Here is a 19,489-nt window from a genome sequence, read left to right on the forward strand (position 1 = left end):
CCCCCCCCCCCCTCCCCTATCTCCCTCCTGCACTACGCCCATGAATGTATTTTACACAATTTATTTAACTTTGGAATTCATTTCCGACAGACAGGTGCTGGCGTGGCGCAAAAGTATCCTGTGATGGTCTATATACACGGTGGAGAGTTCATACGTGGTGCCTCTAACCTTTTTCAAGGTCATATACTCGCGTCCTTCTACGATGTTGTTGTAGTTACGATTAATTATAGACTTGGTGCACTTGGTTTCTTATCGACCGGTGATGAGAACTCACCAGGCAATTATGGGATACTAGATCAAGTAATGGCTCTAAGGTGGATTTATGACAACATTGAATTCTTCAATGGTGATCGCGAGTCGATTACATTGTTTGGCCCAGGTGCAGGTGCAGGATCTGCCGGTCTGCTAATGGTTGCACCGCAAACTAAAAACATAGTGAAGAGAGTTATTGCACAATCGGGAGCTGCTTTGGCGGACTGGACACTTATTCAAGATAAATATCGTGCACAGAATACCAGTCGCGTATTGGGCCAATTGCTTGGCTGCTCCATAGAATCGTCATGGAAACTGGTTAACTGTCTTCGGACTGGACGTAGCTTTTATGAGCTGGGCAATGCAGAATTCCCACCGCAAGTAGGTACGTTTCCTTGGGGGCCGGTGCTGGACCACAACTTCACGGTGCCTGCCGATGATTGGTATGAGGGTTGGCGTGAAAAAGATTGGAAATTCTTAACGCAACCTCCGGAATATCTTATTCGACAAGGGCATTTCAATCGTGGATTGCAGTATATGACAGGTGTAACGACTCAAGAGGCAGCTTTGTTTGTAGGACAAAATGAGTCTTTAGCACCATATTACGAAATTGATGCTAAATTCTTTGATCAAAAAATCCGCGAACATGTCTTCCGGTACAATTACACACTAAATCCGAATGGCGTTTACGAGGCTATCAAATACATGTATACATATTGGCCGGATCCCAACAATAGTACGGTGATACGTGAGCAATATATAAATATGCTTTCTGATCTGTATTTTCGAGCACCAGTTGATAAAATGGTTAAATTACTATTGGAGCAGCGCGTACCAGTCTATATATACGTGCTCAACACAACAGTGGAAGCATTGAATTATCCACAATGGCGAAAATATCCACATAATATAGAACATTATTTCCTTACTGGCGCTCCATTCATGGACATAGAATTCTTTCCTAAAAGGGAACATCTCCAGCGCAATATGTGGACAGACAACGATCGAAACATGAGTCATTTCTTTATGCAAACCTATTCGAATTTTGCCAGATACGGGTTAGTTTCATTAATGAGAATATCTTTTAAATAATAAGAATTAATTGAAAAAATCACTGCAGTAATCCCACACCACAACAAGTTTTGGGCATCCATTTCCAACGTGCGTATCAAGGCGAGCTGCGCTACTTGAACATCAATACGACTTTCAACTCATCAATATTGCTCAATTATCGACAAACTGAATGTGCGTTTTGGACACAATACCTGCCAACGGTAATCGGAGTGCTAGTTCCGACTTATCCGCCTACAACGGAGTTTTGGTGGGAGCCAAAAGAGCCTTTACAAATTGCATTCTGGACTATGTCGGTAGCTTGTTTCTCCCTCATCGTTTTAGTGGTTATTTGCTGTATTATGTGGCGAAATGCTAAGAGGTACACAAAATTTACCATAGCTATAACTAGAAAACGACCGATCATCGATATTTAAGGCCGAACCGAATCGAACTTTGACCCACCGAAACCAAACCGAACATTTTAAGGGGCCCAAGTAATAAACAAGCAATGGCTTTTTAAAGATGCAGAGTTTTTATTTAAAAAAAGGAAAAAAAGTACATAAGAAAGTTCGGTCAAAGTTCGGCTTTTTTTGCCGAAGCCGAACCGAAACCGAACTGTATTTTTGTGGCCGAACATGGCCGAATTCGAAGTTTGGTCGTTCTCTAGTTATAATAAATATATTGCAATTATTGCGCTCGATTATTTTTCTATTTAAATATGCATTACATTTAACATTGCGTAATATTGGCGGTGAGGGCTTCTGCTGTATTCCTTTTCATCAAGGCGATACATTAGCTCAATGGCGGGGCACACGGTTGCCACATTTGGTCACTTGTGACCAAAATAGGTATCTTTTTGAGTCCTTGGTAACTTGGCAACATTTTTTTTCTTTGGTCACTTATGGTAAGTTTGCCGTGTATGTATAAAGTCAGACTAAAAAAGTTGGATTAATTTGGTATATTGCACTGTGGTTGTGCGTCGCGATGACAACAATACTAGAAATAATTGCATTAAACAAGCAACACAGCACTCAGAAAAAATAATTAACCACATATCGAAGAAAGTTGTCGCTGGGCAGTCTACTCGTTAATTTATCACAGTGTGGGGTGCCCGTCTTACGTTCAATATTTATTGTGATATTTGGATCGGGATCCATATTGATGGATTTAAAAATAGTGATGGATCGCGCGGGAATGCCACATGTTCAATATTTATCGCGTCAGTATTTACATGTTTTTGAGTTGAGAGGTTTAAAGTCCAATAGATGAAGCCTGGAAATCGTATCTATACTTTTTATTTAGGGGATTCCGTTAAACTCGTAAAGTCTTAAACCGGGTAAAACTCGTAAGTTTACGAGGCTTTTATGGGAACACCCCCTTTTTGAAAAGGAGTAAATAGGTGCGTAAAGTGGCTGTTTGACAGATCAACCAGGATTTTGTGAAGCAATTTTTGTTTCGTAGTATTTTCCATAACATCCCGCCATCTTATCTCTATCACTCTTAAATAAAATACAGTTAGAAATGCCGAAAATTAGGAGAAAACCTATGTCGAAACAGTTAGTGGATGAAATCCATTCATTTTATTCGCGTATTATTTTTTTCATTTATTTTCATTATTTTATCATACATTTTTGTATAAAAGTTTCGATCCCAACAACAATGAAGTTTACGTGGTCGTTTGCGCATCAAATTTGCCTCGTAAATTTACGAGGGACTCTTAAATAGAGCTCCATACAAATTTTGACAGTTCTTTTACGAAGCTCTTAAATTTACGAGGTTTACGAGACTTTTACGAGTTTAAAGGAAGACCCCTATTATATGTGTGATGATACCACGTCTACTTTGTTCGAAATGCAACGCGAAATGCCGAGCCGTGAATTGATATCACGAAATATGCCACACGTTCAATACTTATTGACAGATCTTTGATCCATATATAGAGGAAATGAAAAAAGGAGGTTCGAAGAGCAGTTTGTGCGGTGTATTTGGGTTCTATAGCGCTTCGGTATATGCACTTAAGTCGATTTTTTAAATATTTTTTTTTGTTCTGAGGCTAAGATCCCGTTCAAGAGACAAGAGCTTTAAGCATATTTTTAAAATCGTGCGTTGCAAAAATATTTATGTGTTGTTTTTTGTTTCAAAATTTTTTGTTATATTCTCTTTTTCTTTCCACGTACGTATACAGAGATTCGATAAAAATGTATGTATTTATATACGTATGTAAATGTATCTAATATATGAGGCCTTGAGCGCCAGAGTAGCTTAACTGACATTTCAAAAAAAGTTGAGGTGCACCTTAAAAAGCATTACCAGAATCGAAACGGTAATAGCCCGAGGCCCGCCCTTTTGGTTTTATTATATGTAGCATCACGTAGGTGCAATGAATTTTTTAGTAAAGGACCGAATTTATTTTTTATAGATCCTTCTTTCTCATATAACTGAAAATTTGTCTATAGATAGGCTCCTCTGGCCCTCATGGCCTCATATGTAAAATTAATTTGTTTACTTTTCTTTTAATAAAACTTTATTGCACCCATTTCTTATTTATGGCAAATAAACGAGGTTTGTTTTTACAGTTTATTGTATAATAAATCGTTGTTTTTTACTTGGTAACTTTTAGGTAACTTTTTTTGTAAATTCTGGTCAGCAAATTTTTTGTTGTGTGGCAACCGTGCTGGGCACACCGACACAGTCTCATTTTGTCGTGGTATTAGTGCGTCGCGCTCAGTTATGGTTGCCACATTTTTATAAATGTACTAAAAGTGGTATTTTTCGTGCATGGGTCAGGCCAGATAGGCCAAAATCTTTATATACGTATAGTGAAATAATGAATCTTGGAAGTTTTTAGTAACTAATACTATTAGTTTATGGAAACTTTTACATATGAAAAATTTAGTACTTGTAAAATTTAAAAAAATTTAATTGGTAAAACTCATTTGTTTAACCCCTGGGCACCGTTTTGTTAGAATCAAATCTTTTGAATGCCGGCCGGCCAGATGGTTACGGTGTCTAGATGTTATTATTTTCATATAAATAGGTATTTAGTCCTGAAAATAGAGTATAACTTACAAATATTATTCATTACGTATTTTTCTCTATCGATTTCTTTAGACATTTTTTTCTAAAATAAAGTATGCAATTTGTGAATGTCATGGGACTTATTATTAAATTAGTGAACGTTGGTCAGCAAGCAGACAATTGTATATGTTTTTAAATTCACGGAATATACAGCTTGCTTATATTAAAAATATATAGGAATAACAGCATTATGGACATTGGGGCTTGTTGAAAGTTCTTTGAACTATAAACTGTAGTTCTTATATAGAGTCGCACCATTTTGTGTTTGAATCGTCACAAACGCATGCAAAGAACAATGTAAGAAAATCTTTGCATTGGGGATTTTTTGCAATTTTCCTACACAAAATATGGCAAGCGTGTGCTAAAATTACGAAGAAAAACAAGCCACAGCCGAGCGTGACGTTGCCTTGGTGAAATCTGAAAGCAGATTGAATTAGTGGTGTCAAACTATCAATGGCACTATCGATACTATCGATGGGATTGGTTTTTTTCCACTATCGATAGTTTTGAAAAACTATCGAGTATTTTCACTATTGAAAACTTTCCAAATTTTAGACACAAAAATGGTGAATGTGCATTGTATAAAGCAGCAATACTTTTATATAAAACAATATATGGCAGCTATGTTGGCCTAACTCATCATCAGTAGAATCAGAACGAATGTGCAGTAAAGCAGCTTTAATATGTAATAGTAAACGAAAAAACTTACTTACTATGAATAGGCCCCAACTAGATTTTTATCTTTTTAGAAATAGGCGACTATCGATAGGCTATCGACAGTTTAAAAAAAAAACAATATCGCCCACTATCGATAGTCGCGACTATTACCACCACTTGACTGAATCGAAATTCGCTGCTGTGCTTCTGTGTACGTATACGAACTGCGACGCTGGCGTTGCTCGCGAGCAAAAATCGCCTATCTATGCGTTAGATCAGAGGTGGGCACTACCGAGTGTTGTCAGTTTGTGGGATTTCGCCCTTTTTTCGGGATTTTATGACTAAAAAGGGCGAATGGGATTTTCTGTCGAAAAGGAGGATTTCTTGTATACCATACCAAGCAATAAAATTTAGTAATTGATTAATAAGAAAAAGGTGCCATACTCCGTGGTAAATTAACGCCGCTCATATGAATCCTTTCAGCGGAACTTCATTCACTTGAAATAAATTTTAATAGCAAGTTTATGAGTTATACGAAAAGTAATGTGGATGGCTTGAGTTTCTAGATTCTGAACTTGTGTTAAGAGATTGTTAAAGAAATAACTACAAATCTGTAGAAAGCCTAGCGGTATACACAATTGTTGACCATCATGAACTGTTGAATCGGCAGGTCGGCACACCAACAAATTTTTATCTAGGTTATTTTTTAACCAATTCTAAGTTTTTGTAGGGCTTTGGAAAGAAGAATATTTGTACTATTTAAAGAAATAATAAATTTTGTGAGCATATTGCAAATATCGATGGTCCTCTGCAATTACGACACAACTTAAATATTCATATTTTTCAGATTTTTTGTTTCGTAATTTAGCAATAATATGTTTTGGAACGTATTTATTCCGTATTATTTGCAGTCATTCTGTTGGAAAAATTTGTAAGCTTCCGACTTTTTCTAAAGATTAAGTAAGTGTTGGACTGTAAAAATACGAAATAAGTAACAACTCCTAAGTAGTTAAACGAAGAAAACTCCATTTGTATTGCTTAACAACGGCACGAAACGAAAAGTGCCGTTATTTCCCATAAAAAATTACTAATTCTCTTACTTAAACTATGTACTGAACAACGACACAATAGGAAAAGTGTTGTTATTTCACATTGAAGCATCACTAACCTATCATGATAAATGTACGACATGTGCCACTGTTCAGTAGTAAGGGTTGGCCACTTCGGTTTTGCGACAAATGGCATATTGTCGATTTGCCACAGAAAAATATGATTAGCCCGCTATAAAACTAAAAAACGTGAAATTTTCGTGTATCCCGTTATTGCAGAGGAACATCGATATGTGGAAAGTTTTTAGAATAAATTTTAAATTTACAAAAAATTGTATTATTCTTTCCAATTCTACCCCATTTTTTGTAAAAATTTCGAAAGAAAATATTCTCTTTTATACACTTCTTTGAAAATAATGTTTTATTCAGAGTAAAACTATGTCTTCTGCTTCTTATTTGGCTCTGTAATCGCTTAAGCGATTTTGGCCGAGTTCAACAAAGCACGCCAGTCGTTTCTTTTCTGTGCCAACTGCGGCCAAGTCCGTCTCCCACCTGGTATTTCCATCTCAGTTTGGAACCCCCTCTTCCTCTGTTACCACCAGCGGGTTCCGAGTTGAATGTTTCAGAGCAGGTGCGTCGGTGTCGATTCGAAAGACATGACCAAGCCAGCGGAGCGGCTGAATTTGCTCATACAGCTCATCGTTCCATCATCTGCGGTACTCGCCGTCGCCAACGCGTAAAGGCCAGTAAATCTTCCGCAAAATCTTTCTCTCGAATACTCCAAGATCCGCCTCATCGGTTGTTGTCACTGTACATGCTTCTGTGCCATAAACCAGCACAGCCATGATGAGAGGCTTATAGAGTGTGGTTTTCGTATATCGAGAGAGGACTTTACTCCTGAATTGCCTACTCAGTCCAAAGGAGCACTTTTTGGCAAGAGTGATTCTGCGTTGGATCTCCATGCTGACAATATTATCAATGTTAATGCTGGTTCCCAAGTAAACGAAATTGTCTACTTTCTCGAAATTATACCTGTCAACAATGACGTGGGCGCCAAGGCGCGAATGTGCTGACTGTTTGTTTGATGACAGCAGATACTTCGTCTTACACGTTTACCACCAGACCAATTCCATTTGCTTCGTTACCCAACTTGGCAAAGGCAAGAACAGATTTCGCGGTTATTGTTACCGATGATGTCGATGTCATCGGCATAAGCCCGCAATTGCACGCTCTTGTAGTAGATTCTTCCTGAGCTGTTCAGTTCTGCAGCTCCTGTTATCTTATACAACATCAGATTAAAGAAGTCGCATGAGTCGCCCTGTCTGGAACATCGTTTTGTGGCGAACGGCTCGGAGAGGTCCTTCCCAATTCTGACGGAGCTGGTGGTACTGCTCAACGTAATTTTACACAGCCATATCTATTTAGTGGAGATGCCAAATTCAAACATAGCGGCGTATAGGCAACTCCTTTTAGTGCTGTCGAAAGCGGCTTTAAAGTCGACAAATAGGTGGTGAGTGTCGATCCTTTTCTCGCGGGTCTTTTCCAAGATCTGGCGTATTGTAAATACCTGGTCTATAGGGGATTTGCCAGGTCTAAAGTCACATTGATAAGAGTTAATCAGTTCGTTGAACCTCTGCTTAGAAGGCTGATTCCACGGTAGTTGGCGCGAATGGCGGGGTCCCATTTCTTGTGGATTGGGCAGAGCACACTTAAATTTCAGCCGTCGGGCATGCATTCATCTGACCATATTCTGCATAAGACTTGATTCATGCACCTTATCAACTCCTCGCCACCGTACTTGAATAGCTCAGCTCGCAGGCTGTCAGCTGCAGCAGCTTTCTTGTTTTTCAGCCACGTTATTGCTATTCGTACCTCGTCATAGTCATTCGGTGGTACATCGACTCCGTCATCATCGACTGCGGGCTCGGGTTCTCCTTCTCCACAACTTTCCGTGCTGCTTCCATTCAGTAGGGTGGAAAAGTGTTCCCTCCATAATTTATGTATGTTCTGAACATCGGTAGCTAGGTCGCCATTACTGTTCTTACAGTAGTAGGCCCTGGTCTTGAAACCTTCCGTAAGTCTCCTAACTCGCTGGTAAAATTTTCGGGCATTCTTCCTGTCGGCCAACATTTCAGGGTCTTCGCACTCACGTTTTTCGGTCTCTCTCTTCTTATTGAGGCAAATACGCTACCGTCTTCAGTTGCGCCCGATCGCAGCGTGGCCCTGTAGGCGGCATCTTTTTTTTCTGCAGCTTCCTGACACTTCTCATCGTAGGATTTGTTCTTTCGGGCTCGCTGAAATCCGATTACTTCTTCGGCAGCAGTAGTTAATGAGCGGTATATGTGGTTTCACTGCTCGCGTATGTCGGTTTGTTGAAGAGTGCTCTGAGAGCAGGTGTGGGGGTCGAGTAGCGAATGCATTGGCTGTCTGTTGTGATTGCAACTTTTCGACGTCAATCTTTCCTTGCATATTTGGGCGCACACTTTTTGCTGCACAGAGGCGGGTGCGTATATTGGTTGCAACAGTATAGAGGTCCGAGTCGATGTTTGGGCTTCGCAGTGTACGTACTTCTAAACCATTGGAAGCATGCCTTCCGCCTATTACAACATGAGCGATTTGGTTTCTGGTTTTTGGATCCGGAGACAGCCACGATTATACTTTTATACTTGAACCTAGTACCGCATACTACCATGTTTCGGGTCCCGGCGAAGTCAATTGTCAGATGTTGAAGTATCTCGCTTTGATGCGGTTTGTGGCTAGATGCTCGTCCACCGGGGTAAACGACAGTATTCGGCGACGGAGTCTCTCTCCCACCACAAGTCCAACACCGAATTTTCGCTCCTTTACATGGCACCTTTAGTAGACGTCGCAAGGCCTCAGGCATTTCAACTTTTGTCCTTTCGAGGACATCAACCAGCCGGGCAGAGGCACCTTCCCCACTAAGGGTCCGGACATACCAGGTGCATGCCCTCAAATCGTAGTCCTTTAAATGTTTGCCGTGGTTTTCATCTTAAGGGGTAGGGATGTTAATTTTTCGGCTTTTTCCGATCCCGGGATTTTCGAGGTGGCTTTGTCACAAACCCGGGATCCCGGGATTAGTCCCGGGACTTAGATATTCATTACTTTTCAACAACTTGAATCGAAAAAATTGCTTCTATGTTGTTTGAGAAACTCTGCTACCATCAAATATATAACAAATAAATGGTTTTAAAACCTATTTTTTTATTTAAAGTGGCGTTTTTATTTTTTCTCTCTGACCGCAGGATTTATTTTGAAGGACTTTGTAATTTCAAAGATATGATTAATTCCAAAAATTAATAAATAAATTCAATGCAATGTAGAATAAAAATAAGGGTACCAACTGCAATAGGAAATTTCTTTAGAATTGAAAAATTTTATATTTTTTGGATTCACAAAGACGAATAGGTAATTTTTAAGCTGACAAAATTAGAAAAACGAAATTCGAGGATGTTATCGAGTTTATATAGGCCCTTAACATATACTTTTTTCAAAAACAAATATTTCGAGATTTCAAGCATAAAATTTTAAAATGACATTTTCAATATTTACCAGCCCTTTTGCACCAGAAACTTGAATATGTTTAAATTCTACAGGCTTTCCTCATTAATTTTATACCCATACTTCTTTTCTAAGCACATTTCTCTGAATTTTTTAAATCATTTTTGAATTACTGACGTCAGAGCGAAAAACTAAAAACGCACTTTTACTATATTTGGCCCATGGTTTCGTGAATATATTGATATTTGTGTATGAAATTTACTATCGCGCGGTGTTATATGTATAATGAGCTACACATTTAAAAAAAAATATTTATTATTAAATAAAAAAAGAAATATAGCCAATACTGGTCAAGAAAAGGAGTTACTATTATTGCCATCAGTGCAAATTGCAAATCCCCGAAATCCCGGGATTACTTGCCATGAATCCCGGGATTTTCGAGAACTTAAAAAGTCCGGGATCCCGGAATCCCAGGATTAACATTCCTAGTATGTACTTATGGACAGGCATGATTCAATAATTAAAGGTTAGATAAACTGAGTTGTTTCTCTCGCACCGCTCCCTTGTGAAATAGAATTATACGTTTTTGTACAATATGTATATTTGTATATGCATATAAAGCACATATTACTGATGAAAACAAAAACTGTTAAATTCAATGTTTACATAAAAGTCATAGTAGTTTTGTTTAAATTTTGAACCCTTTTGCAGTTTTTATACCCCCAATTAGCACATAAATTACGTAATTCACGTATGTAGATATATAATATTTCGTTTAAAAGGCCGAATTTCCTGCAAATACATTAAAATTTACAAGAGGAATTTCCTTACTAAGTGCCTAATTTCTACTACCATTTTCGTACCCAGGGAGTTCAAACCTCCCGTTTCTCAAGTGTCAAACCACGGCTGTTAATAATTATCTTACCTTTAATTATTGAATCACGGTGGACAGGAATGTTTTCATGGGGTACCGAAATTACGCATATAGAAACTATGCATTTAGACATTAAACTGTGCATGTATGCTTTATTTCTTTTTTTTCCATATGCATTATTTCGCTTTTAAAACGAATGTATGCATATGCATATTGAATAACACATATTTTATCATCTCTTTGAAAGGGACTATTTTAAAAAATTAAAAAAAAAAATATTTTAAAACGAACGAACTCAAACGAACCATAAATTATCTTAAAGGTATTCGTATTTACTTTCACACTTAACCCTTAAACGCCTGACATTTCCCATTTGATCGAAAATTAGATTTGCGATCTAAACCTTAATTCTAAGCAATGTTTGTTCAACGATTTTTTGGGCAATTGATGCGTTTGGATTTTAGTGGGAGTTTTTTGGGTTGGTCCCTGGAGGAACCATCAGGGGTTTATTAGAGAAGTACATTTAAAGCAAATGTTTTTAAAGACATTTTTGTGAATTAATAAATAATTACATTTAGTAAGTATGAAAATCCAGGAAACAATTTTGTTTTGACGAGAAACATAAAGATACGCCGCATTTAATACAATAAACCTGTGTACGTGATGAGCAATTAGGATGTTTGCATCTTGGCTTTCCGTTGTCTATAAATTTGCGTAAATGTCCGACGTTATCCAACCGTATATCACGGGGCGGTAATGCAGCACTGTTGGGACGTGCCCGTTTTGCAGAAATCTCCTTTTCGATGTTACTTCTCCGCCCTCTAGTTAGTAACTGGGTTCCAGATTTCGTAAGAACTTGCGATACTTCACAAATGAACTCGTGGAGGCTCAATATCTTGGTTGTTCGTGGCGTAATGGAGTAATGTCGCTTGTATAATATCCAAGAGTTAATAATTGCCATATCAAGCATATGGTATATCAGCCTATTTGTCCATTTACGTGACTTGATGCGGATATGACTCCGACCTAGAGATGAATCCATAAGATCCACACCTCCTATATATTTGTTGTATTCGTGTATAACATTGGGACATGGGATTTTTTCCACACGCTTGGTTTTTTTATTAAACCTTTCAACAGTAGGAGAGTGTTCGGGTGTGGGCCAGCTAGTGTTGAAGCCATGTTCACAACTTTCGTATCTTTCCAATATACTGTCGATATCTCGATCCCGAAAAAGGATCCGACATATTCATCCATTTCACCGCGATTTTTCATTTTCTCTTGAAGTTTGCAACCAGGAAGCCGATTACGCTGTGCATATACAGTGGTTGACGAAAGGGGGTACGGATCGACACAATCGAACCACAACGTTAGCTGATGCCCCTAAGTTTGGCTCATTTTCTATCGGATTGTCTTCGTTCACCGAATATATTTCGAAACCGTAACAAAATCCTAAGTCATCACATATCAAAAATAGCTTGTATCCCCACGGGTGTGGTTTGTCGGGCATATACTGTTTCAAGAAATGATTTTGTTTTGTTTCGTTGAACAAATTTGCTCGTCTACGCAAAGCCGGCCCTTTTTTGGAACTTTGTTAAAATTTCGGTTCAGTGCTTCGATCAGTGGTCGTATTTTGAATAACCGATCACTTCCGCAATAACCGTTTTCTTTGATTGGCGCAACAGTTGTGCGGTTGATGTTGGTTGCTCTTCCACCTGCTGCTCAGCACATGGATCACGTCGATTTCGACAGAAAGGCATCTCGTTATTGTTGCTAATGTGCAAAAACTGGTGAATTTTTTCATGACGATTTTGTGTCATGGCTTCAATAATGTGAGAATTACCGAACTCACCCCAATACATTCGTACATTTGGATATTCGAGGACTGACATCAAAAAGTTTATGCCAATAAACCGTTTCATCTCGTCGGGTGTAGTGTTAAGTGCGTCTGATATATTTTGTTGAATTGAATATATATTACTTTGATTTACGATATTCGAAATTATATCGTCGGTTACAAAAAATGAGAAAAACTGATACGGCGTATCTAACGCCATGATTTCGGGAGTAATAAGGTCATTACCGCGAAAATGAACCCAGCTTTCTTTTAATTGCAGGTTTTGTCGCTTCCACAAGGGTTATTTACACTGAACAGCTTCTTTATCAATTTTCGTATTCGAAAATAATGTGGCGTATTCGGGCCAACAGGCACGATCCCCCAAAACAGTTTCACCGTCACCTATGTTATTCATTGAACTGTCTTCGCCAGTATTCTCAACAGGATTCTCACCAGTATTTCCTTCATTTACCGCGGTTTCTTCTGTGCTATTATCACTATCCGATCCAGCAGTTTGTTGAATTGCCGATATAGTGACGTTCGGGTCAGCAATGCTATCATCATCTCAAAAATCACTACCACTAGTGAACTATGTGACCAGTCGAAGTCATCTAAAAACTGCTCCAGTTCCTCTGGTTTATTAAACCGACGATTCCTTATTGACATTCTACATTAAAAATTATATATAGCATATTTTAATAAAAAAAAAACAAAATCATAATACCCTTGCGCAAAAGTGGGCTTGGGTATAAAACAACTTTCTTGGTGAGCACCTACTGATTCCTCAAAGAACCAACCAGATTTTAGCTCATAAATGCCACGAATGTCAACTTTTTTGTTTTTTAGACACTTACATAAAATTTGTATATATCCACGAAATCGATTTTAAAATTTTATTAAAAACTATGCACTGGATCTCCTGCACTATTCACATAAGTACAGAAAATTTTCATTCACTCTTTATTTCGAAGCACTTTAAAGTCACACTGCAAATGGCTGTAATGCTCGCAAACGAAATACAATGAAGCCAAAAGATGCGGATTAATCAGCGCTACATGTTTGTTTTGCCATTTCCGAGAATGCGTGCTTAAAATGAAAAAAATTCAAAATCAAGGGTTGTCTACTGCAGGGACCACTAGGCGTTTAAGGGTTAAAGGTATTAATTGTTTATCTTTTTTATTGTGACTTGTACTTACAAATGTCGAGCAGTGGAACCACATTTCCCGCTCATTAAGTACCGCCGCCGAAGAAGTAGTCGGATTTCAGCGAGCCCGAAAGAACAACTGGTACGATGAGGAGTGTCAGGAAGCTGCAGAGAAAAAAGATGCCGCCTACAGGGCCACGCTGCGATCGGGCGCAACGCGCGCTATGTGGGACCGCTATAGGGATCTGAAGAGGGAAGCGAGACGTATTTGCCGCAACAAGAAGAGAGAGGCAGAAATACGTGAGTGCGAAGAGCTTGAAATGCTGGCCGACAGGAGGAATGCCCGAAAATTTTACCAGAGAGTTAGGCGACTTACGGAAGGTTTAAAGACCGGGGCGCACTCCTGTAAGAACAATAATGGCGACCTAGTAACTGATGTCCAGAGCGTACTTAAATTATGGAGGGAACACTTTTCCGCCCTACTAAATGGTAGCAGCACGGAAAGTTGTGGAGAAGAAGAACCCGAGCCCGCAGTCGATGATGACGGAGTCGACGTTCCACCGCCTGACTATGACGAGGTACGTATAGCAATAACGCGGCTGAAAAACAACAAAGCCGCTGGAGCTGACAGCCTGCCAGCTGAGCTATTCAAGTACGGCGGCGAGGAGTTGATAAGGTGCATGCATCAACTCTTGTGCAGAATATGGTCAGATGAACGCATGCCCGACGACTGGAATTTAAGTGTGCTCTGCCCAATCCACAAGAAAGGTGACCCCGCCATTCGCGCCAACTACCGCGGGATCAGCCTTCTAAGCATAGGTTACAAGGTCTTATCGAGCGTATTGTGTGAAAGACTGAAGCCCACCGTCAATGAACTGATTGGGCCTTATCAGTGTGGCTTTAGACCTGGCAAATCCACCATAGACCAGGTATTCACAATACGCCAAATCTTGGAAAAGACCCGCGAGAAAAGGATCGACACTCACCACCTATTTGTCGACTTTAAAGCCGCTTTTGACAGCACTAAAAGGAGTTGCCTATACGCCGCTATGTCTGAATTTGGCATCCCCTCAAAACTCATACGGCTGTGTAAAATGACGTTGAGCAATACCACCAGCTCCGTCAGAATTGGAAAAGACCTCTCCGAGCCGTTCGCCACAAAACGGGGTTTCAGACAGGGCGACTCCCTTTCATGTGACTTCTTTAATCTGATGTTGGAGAAGATAATAAGAGCTGCAGAACTGAACCGCTCAGGAACAATTTACTATAAGAGCGTGCAATTGCTGGCTTATGCTGATGACATCGACATCATCGGTAACAAAAACCGCGAAGTCTGTTCTGCCTTTTCCAAGTTGGATAGGGAAGCAAAGCGCATGGGTCTGGTGGTAAACGAGGACAAGACGAAGTATCTCCTGTCATCAAACAAACAGTCAGCACATTCGCGCCTTGGCACCCACGTCACTGTTGACAGTTACAATTTCGAGAAAGTAGAGAATTTCGTTTACTTGGGAACCAGCATTAACACCGATAATAATGTCAGCATTGAAATCCAACGTAGAATCACTCTTGCCAACAAGTGCTACTTTGGACTGAGTAGGCAATTCAGGAGTAAAGTCCTCTCTCGACGTACGAAAACCACGCTCTATAAGTCACTCATCATGCCCGTGCTGGTATATGGCGCAGAAGCATGGACAATGACAACATCCGATGAGGCGGCTCTTGGGGTGTTTGAGAGAAAGATTTTGCGGAAGATTTACGGTCCTTTACGCGTTGGCGACGGCGAGTACCGCAGACGATGGAACGATGAGCTGTATGAGCTTTACAACGATATGGACATAGTGCAGCGAATTAAAATACAGCGGCTCCGCTGGCTTGGTCATGTCGTTCGAATGGACACCGACGCTCCAGCTCTGAAAGTATTCAACTCGGAACCCGCTGGTGGTAGCAGAGGAAGAGGGAGGCCCCCACTGCGATGGAAAGATCAGGTGGAGAAGGACTTGGCTTCACTTGGCGTTTCCAATTGGCGTCAGTTGGCACAGAGGAGAAACGACTGGCGTGCTTTGCTGAACTCGGCCAAAATCGCTTAGGCGGTTACAGCGCCAAAAAAGAAGAAGAAGAAGAAGAAGAAGAAGTACTTACAAATGAAATTGACTTTTTTGTATCACATTGGGCTTTATAAAGAAGACTAAGCGATTGATTTTTCTTAAAATTTCATACCTTTTAGGTAAATTTATTTGAATAAATCAAGCAAAAGGTTTGAAATCTTAAGAAAAAGCAACTGCTTAGTTTTTGTTAATACGGCCCATTCACTGAAATCTTCTTCCAAATTGTCCTCACTATCGCTTCCATTCAACGATATTTTTTCCAACCATTCTAGAACTTGTTCTTCATAGGTACCCATCTCGAAGAGTAAAAAAAAAATGAGTTCAAAACAGAAAATAGCCAACAAGCATATTAAGGCGTCAGAAAGCGTGAAACTCAGCCGCGCAAGACCACTGTACAATGTGCGTCTGCTAACCAGACATTGGCAAAGGGTGCTGTTTTTGTGACTTTAAGCCTACTCACGTTAAAACGGGGGATGAACGAACACCAGAGCAAAGCGTGCTGTCTTGCAAATACAGCCACCACAAGTGAACGATGCTTATAACAGCTTATACTCAAGAATGATAGAATACAAGATTGCGCCAATGAGAGAGGATTTTTGAGCGTAATTTTTGCGTGACGTCATCTTGGTGCAATTGCGAGAGAGAAATGCCAAAACGCATATAAAAATATGTAAACAATGCAGAAAAATGTGTTAGTTTTAATATTACATGGCCCAATTTTGCAGGAATCAATAAATATACAAAGATTGATTAATTCGGAACACGTAGCAATAATTTTGGACATGTGGCCCTTTAGGTAAGTACGATTTTTAGCACATGAAAAAATGGATGTATTAATAGTGTTTGCAATTTCATGTAGACCAAAAGGAAGGTGTGCAGCAAAGTGAATTTTTGGACTCGCCATTGTAAAAAGCCATGCAGAGTGTATATTTATATTTGTGGACGGTAGCCAACCACGATAAACTCCACAGCTGTTGACTCCACAGCTTTTATTTGATGACTTTTGTACCATTTCCGAGAGTGTGGCTTCTTTGGAAACAAATATTCTATATAAGCAAAACATAATTTAAGCTCAACTTTTAAATGTATAATAACTTGGGCACTGTTTTGTATTAGGTACATAACAGCGCGGTAAGATGCCGCTTTAATTAGCGTCTGGCGACCTTATCCACTGGTGCATTACCTAATACTAGTACTACAAATATTATTTTCAATATCTTCACTAGTAAAGTGCTTCATGCACACATAGCTCGATTTGTTGTTTAATGCATCTTCTCGCCGGCAGAACTGCTTCCACTTTTTCGCCAGATTTGCGTCCGTAGGAAACGAAAAAAAACTTATATCGCACGCTTTCCTTTTGTTTTCACTATTACACTTTGCCACGGCACACTTCATTTTGCTTTGTAATGTCTCAATAATTGTTTAAAATCACGCAGAAATATTAACGCACATATATTAAAATTGTTATTTGGTTTTTTCGTATGCTCACAATCAACAATTGCACCAAGATGACGTCACGCACACAGCTGATTCTGTCAAAATCACAAAGAGCGGATTAGCGGTACCGCGATTGGCGCAATCTCTATATCTCTCAATCGTGGCTCATACTGATATTGACTTCGGCAAACCTGTACTCCGAATGATCGTCACGAAACCAGCAACCGCCGTATTTGATCGACTGCCAAAAGCACGATACTGCATTGGGACGGTTGCCGAAAGCATGAGAGCACAGTATATACAGTAATAAACCTTTTCGCAGTTTTTCACCATTTGGTCCCCGAGGTGTACTTTTGAGTTGTGTGCAGCGCTTTCGTTTTCCGCGCACGGCAACGTTACTGTGGGGAATTTCTCCTCATGATTAGGAAAAGTTCATTTCGAGGATAAAATATACATAATTATGTGTTATTTATGAACAAAATGTAGGTGAATTATAATATTCATCTTTAATGTATGCTTATATTCATGCTTAATGAAGAATGATATCAATAGTTAAGTACGTAATTAACGCTTGTGTTTTATAAACTGGAAAACTTAAATCGTAATTATTAGCATTGAATGGAGTTTTCTTAAATGTAAGTTTAAAATTAAAATTCCATTGTAAGATTATATTTTTATGAAAAGCGTAAATTTTGTGAATTTATCAAGCCAAATTCTAAATTTCCGAATATATTTAAGTTTTTATTTAAAAAAAAACAAGGTTTGTATAGTTATACAGACCCCAATCCCTGCCAGCGCATCCGCCCAGACAGTCCATTAAGCACACCCAAGTTTGAGTGATCTACAAGTTACAAGCGTTTTTAGCATTTAACAGTTCATTATCATGTACGGTGTAATATTAATTATTATACACTGAGCTATGAACTATGAACTATCTGTACTAGTGTCTATAACAATAGACAATAATTTCCAATGTTTTTACACATTTGCAATTAGTTTCGGGCACTATTACACAGTCATGACTTGTGCAACTCTGTCATAAACTATGTTTATACGTAAGCTATTTGCAAATAAAAATAATTTGCAAATAACTAACTCACTGTTTATTCGATGGTGAAAAATTCTTTTTTAATATTGCCGGATCATAAAAAGGCAATAATATGACCATCGAAAAGGAAAATAAAGTTAAAACTGGCAACGTCTTGATTATAAAAAGCACAGTATACCAGTAGAAAAGGTTTTTGTTGTTGTGGCTGTTAATTTGGTCCCCATAAAGGACTTGAGGGTTGCCAGCAACTGTTTTGCCGCATTCAGGGTGCTGTGCAGCAAAATAATGTGGTGAAAAATTTTAACATCGGATAAATGGCGAGAGAAATATTGTTATGCGCTTTATAAGTAAACATGGACGTCATAAAATGTTTTATACTTCAATACAACTAATTAGCGCTATTTTTGCAATTCGAAGTGATCTTAAATATATTTGTAGTGAAATATGTACTTTATGAGTTAAATGGAAATTATCTTATATGTAAAAATATATTCCGACTTACTTCAAATAAATGATGTAAAATGTTTTATATATGGATCTAATTTTAATAATAATAATATTTAGTACTTTCATCTACATTGCTTTTATTGTAAGTTTTCACGAGTAGTTGCAGTTTTCTGCAATTGTCTCTGGCCGACTATACATGCTAAAGCTAAATAATTTCACAATTTCTACCCTATTAAACGTTTATATTTTAATAAAATGTGATCAATTACTTAAGAATATATAATTCCTATCAAACTATAGTACTGAATGCTTGAGAGACAATTATTTAAATCAAATGATCAATAGTGAACGCACTCGGGGCGAATTTTGGAACACGGAGCGAATTATGCATATTAACACTAAATAATTTCTAACTTTATACCGTATTATACGTTTATATTTCAATTTAATATGATTAATTACTTATTAATATATAAACTCCGATCAAACTTCACTACTGAATGCTTTACAAACAATATTTGAATCAAAAGATCAACAGTGAACGCACTCGGAGCGAATTTTGGGACACGATATAAAATATGCATGTTAAGACTAAATAGTTTCTCATAAGCTTATGTTTTAATATAATATAATTATCTACTGAAGAATATATTAACTCCGATCAAACTATAGTATTAATTATTTGACAAACTATTTAAATCAAATGATCAACAGTGAGCGCGCTCGGAGCGAATTTTGGAACATTTCATAAAATATTTACAGAGAAGTACATTATTTGGTAGAGATCAAAATGTATTTAACAAAGTGTGATTGAATATGACATTGCTCTCAGAAGAACCATCCTATAAAGTCAAATTGAAAAAAATGTGTACGAATTTTGAATCGTTTGTTTATATTTTTTTACATAGTAGTATCTTAAAAGAGAGCCGCACTGAGTTGCCAATAACACCTTGGGCCGTATGCATAAAAACTAAGCAATTACTTTTTCT

The 19,489-nt window shown here is 38.5% G+C and overlaps 1 protein-coding gene across 3 annotated transcripts in view; it reads left to right on the forward strand.

Moving 5' to 3' along the window:
• The window catches only part of Gli (carboxyl ester lipase-like protein Gli), a 105,906-nt gene extending 88,791 nt beyond the window's left edge, over nt 1–17,115 (forward strand). The window contains exons 2-4 of one of the 3 annotated variants that reach the window (XM_017616291.1): nt 91–1,310; nt 1,373–1,684; nt 17,077–17,115. In XM_017616291.1, the coding sequence (XP_017471780.1) occupies nt 91–1,310; nt 1,373–1,684; nt 17,077–17,080 (1,536 nt within the window). In that variant the 3' untranslated portion in view covers nt 17,081–17,115. Of the gene's footprint in view, nt 1–90; nt 1,311–1,372; nt 3,758–12,599; nt 13,523–17,076 lie in introns of those variants that run through there. The other 2 variants (XM_017616290.1, XM_017616292.1) reach the window with 2 other exon arrangements.
• Nucleotides 17,116–19,489: the final 2,374 nt, after the last annotated feature.

Source organism: Rhagoletis zephyria, unplaced genomic scaffold (assembly GCF_001687245.7).
Source record: "Rhagoletis zephyria isolate East Lansing unplaced genomic scaffold, Rhagoletis_zephyria_1.1 Rzeph_scaffold_01175, whole genome shotgun sequence".
NCBI lineage: Eukaryota > Metazoa > Arthropoda > Insecta > Diptera > Tephritidae > Rhagoletis > Rhagoletis zephyria.